This window comes from Sinocyclocheilus rhinocerous, unplaced genomic scaffold (assembly GCF_001515625.1).
Source record: "Sinocyclocheilus rhinocerous isolate Xijiao unplaced genomic scaffold, SAMN03320098_v1.1 scaffold1213, whole genome shotgun sequence".
Lineage (NCBI taxonomy): Eukaryota > Metazoa > Chordata > Actinopteri > Cypriniformes > Cyprinidae > Sinocyclocheilus > Sinocyclocheilus rhinocerous.
This window is the reverse complement of record NW_015625600.1, coordinates 112,321-115,918: the sequence shown is the minus strand read 5'-3', so window position 1 is coordinate 115,918 and position 3,598 is coordinate 112,321. Positions and strand designations below refer to the sequence as shown.

General features: G+C 35.2%; 1 protein-coding gene across 1 annotated transcript in view; it reads right to left on the bottom strand.

The window, feature by feature from the left end:
* Positions 1-917, bottom strand: part of LOC107758386 (serine/threonine-protein kinase greatwall-like) — an 11,366-nt gene extending 10,449 nt beyond the window's left edge. Inside the window, exon 1 of the mRNA XM_016576108.1 lies at positions 825-917. Coding sequence (XP_016431594.1) covers positions 825-917 — 93 coding nt within the window. The remainder of the gene's footprint in view (positions 1-824) is intronic.
* Positions 918-3,598: the final 2,681 nt, after the last annotated feature.

Sequence of the window (3,598 nt, the reverse complement as noted above, 5' to 3'; positions counted from 1 at the left end):
TATATATATATATATATATATATATATATATATTAAACATGCATGCACCATTTAAATTTCACATTTAAAAAAATAGACACCAAAAAAATAGAACCAAAACATTGAAAATTTGTGGAAAATGTACTCACCCCTCCCAAGATGTAGATGACATTGTTTATTCATCAGAACAGATTTCGATAAATGTAGCATTACATCACTTGCTCACCAATTCAGTGAATGGGTGCCGTCAGAATGAGTGCAAACAGTTGATAAAACATCACAATTATCTACATGTAATCCACATGACTCCAGTCCATCAGTTAATGTCTTATAACGTGAACAACTGCATGTTTGTAATGAAAATATGTTTTTAACCTTATAATATTGCCTTCACCAATAAAACACAGTTCTAAATTAACATGTCAGTGGGTTTTGATGTGATAGGACAAAAGAGGAAGGACTTTTTACTGAAGGTAGCGTTATTATGATTTATGCTATTTTGGCCAAAGCGGCAGTTTAATATTTAGAATGCCTTTATTAATTTGTTAAACACAGTTTTTCACTTCACAAGACATTAACTGATGGACTGGAGTGGTGTGGATTACTCATGGGTTATTGTGCTGTTTTTATCAGCTGTTTGGACTCTCATTCTGACGGCACCCATTCACTGCAGAGGATCCATTGGTGAGCAAGTGATGCAATGCTACATTTCTCAAGATCTGTTCTGATAAAGAAACAAACTCATCTACATCTACGTGGCCTGAGGGTGAGTACATTTTCTGCACATTTTCATTTTTGGGTGAACAATTCTTTTAAATATTTTCCACCTGTACATGTTTTCATACCAAATAGATTTTAGTTGCAGTTTGAAGAGAGTAAAACAGGTGCACAATAAAAGGACTTTTACTGAGAGCGAGAGCATCTCTCTCAGCTTTCATCAATAATTATTCATTCTGATTGGTCCATCCTCAACAGCGCTGAGAAAAATAACACGTCACATGCTGCAGCAGCTGTTTGGTTAATAATCTAAAACTATTACACTGATCAATATTAATTTACAATTTATGAGCTGGTTATTATATCAAAGTGTAGCTTTTTAAAATCTTAGATGTGGCTATGGAATAAATGTATGCAAGAAAGAAAAGAACATTTCGGTCATATTTTCAATGGTAGGCTATTTGGTAGGCTATTTTTGTTTTCAATATTCTGTTGATCGAAGTAAGGACAACATGAGTAGGGCCTACTATTACGACTTTCACAGTTAGCTTTACAAAGTCTGCTTGCTTGATTGATATTGTATACCCTGATTCTGGTTTAGCTATGTTGTCCCCTCCTTGGAACTTTTTGTTTTTCTCTCTTTTCTTTTTTGATTTTTCTGTTTTTATCTTTGTATTTATAATGTTCAGTATCAGCATTTGAATGTTTCTGAATATGAATTTAAATGTTTATTCAATTAAAAGGTGAATAGTGGAATATTTTCAAACTTATAGGCTACACATTAGGCTACATTTCTTAAAGGGGTCATAGGATGAACTACATGCACTTTTCCAAGTTGTTTGAACTGAAATGTGTGTTGGCAGTGTGTGTACACAACCACCCTATAATGATACAAATCCACCCAGTGTTTTTTTTTTATCTCGTTAAATCTTTCCCCCTTTCTCAATTCGAGCCGATCTCAGATGCCTGTCTACAAAAACGGCTTGATCTGAAAAGAGCTGTTTTTGACAGGGTAAAAAAGGTGTTTTTTACACTACCATTGAGCAATTTTAACCAAACTATGTTACAGACTTTTCATTAAGACCCCAAAGAATCATATCAACTTGTGGAAAATGGGCATCCTATGACCCCTTTAAATTATAAACCTTGCAACACACATATTATATTGCACACCTAAATAATCTGTAAAGTTTGAATGAAGTCTGTACAAAAAGTTTTTGAGTTTAATCAATTGCGGAAAATTACACAGGCGAACAAAAAAAAAAAGAGCCAATGCATTTATGAGCAGTCTGCTCAAAAGTTATCAAAGATTGATAATTTTATATGAGCAACTATTATAAAAACTAACTAGTGATATATTGAAAGATTTGAATAGACAAACGTAAATGTAAATAATAAATTATGTAATTGCACCATTAAAGCCGGCGCTTTAATGGTGCAATTAAAGGTGGCGCTGTTATAGTTAATGCCAATCATTTCTGTTGTACAATGAAATTAGTGGATATATGTTGTAAAGTGTGAAATAAATTTTCATTAAAATAAAATAATAAAAAAATTATTGTATGGAAAATTTTAATATTGCGTTACCCATATGTACTTGATTTTTAAAACTTTATTTATGGTTATTATTTTTTTAATTAATTGTTTTATCCTGAGATGGGGTAAATTAATCCCCTCTCTTCTTTTTCCCCTCTCTCTCTCTCGCTCTCTCTCTCTCTTTCTGCATGACTTTGATCACAGGTTTGGAAAAAGGCAGCTGTCGTGTTGCTCCCTCCTACAGAGCAGAACAAACGCTATATTCATCTGCCCCTGAAACTCCCCCAAGCAACTTCAGGACAGACGGAGCCCAATAATATCATTAATGCAGCTGGACGCAGACACACACACTGTCTGATCCGATCCACTGTCAGTTCTTACAATGTGGAAGATCTGTGGTGTCCTGATCGCCTGGGCTCTGCTGCTCATGCTGCATGTGCGAGCTCAGACTCAAAACAGGTACGTTTCTTCAGTCGTTTCTTTCAGCCACTGAAAGCTCATGTATGATTGATCACACAGCGAGCGGCGCACTGAATCTCATAATTCCTGATTTGAGGAATTTGAAGCTCTGTTGCAGAAATGAATGCTGCATCGATGCATGCTGGTGTTTATTTTTTCTTTCTCTTGTTTAGACAGACCTTCACCTGTGGTGGGAATATCACAAGAGAGTCGGGTGTTATTGGTAGTCAGGGTTATCCGGGCGTCTATCCGCCGAATACCAAATGTGTGTGGAGAATTACAGTAAGTATGAAGAGACTCAAACTGATTTATCATGTATTCAGGTAAATGAAATGCGACTGTAAATGACGTTTTGGCTCTAATAGATAAAACCATATGTACATTTTCTGAAAGAAAATCAGTGCCTGGTAAAGAATAGTGTTAAAGTTGTAATTTAGTTTTAGGGTCTGTTTCTGTGAAAATTAAATACTGCAGCAAGAATAAAACAGAATAGGTTGTTGTCATGTAAAATTAAATAGATTCAAGAAAGAAAACACCAATCAGATGTCAGAACTAACCAATAATCGTGCAAATGTAGTGACATGATCGCTGTAGGTTCGATTTTGAGTGGGGAAACGATGGCAAAGTAATGGCAATGAATACAAACAAAAACACATGAGCATGTCATACCAGGTACCAGATTTTTTCAAGTTGAATAGAAACTATCAAGTCTAACATTTGTGGATATTTATTTGTTTTTAATCCACAATCCCACCCATTTTGGTACACTGTTTCTGTGGGTTGTTATTTAGTCCACTATAGGGTTAGATCTCTGCCACAATTCTGCGTGCGAAAGATCATATTTTGAGCGCACAAAAGTGCATTTTGCACGCGCGCGATCTGAGTTTTGTGGAGAAAATGTTCGTTT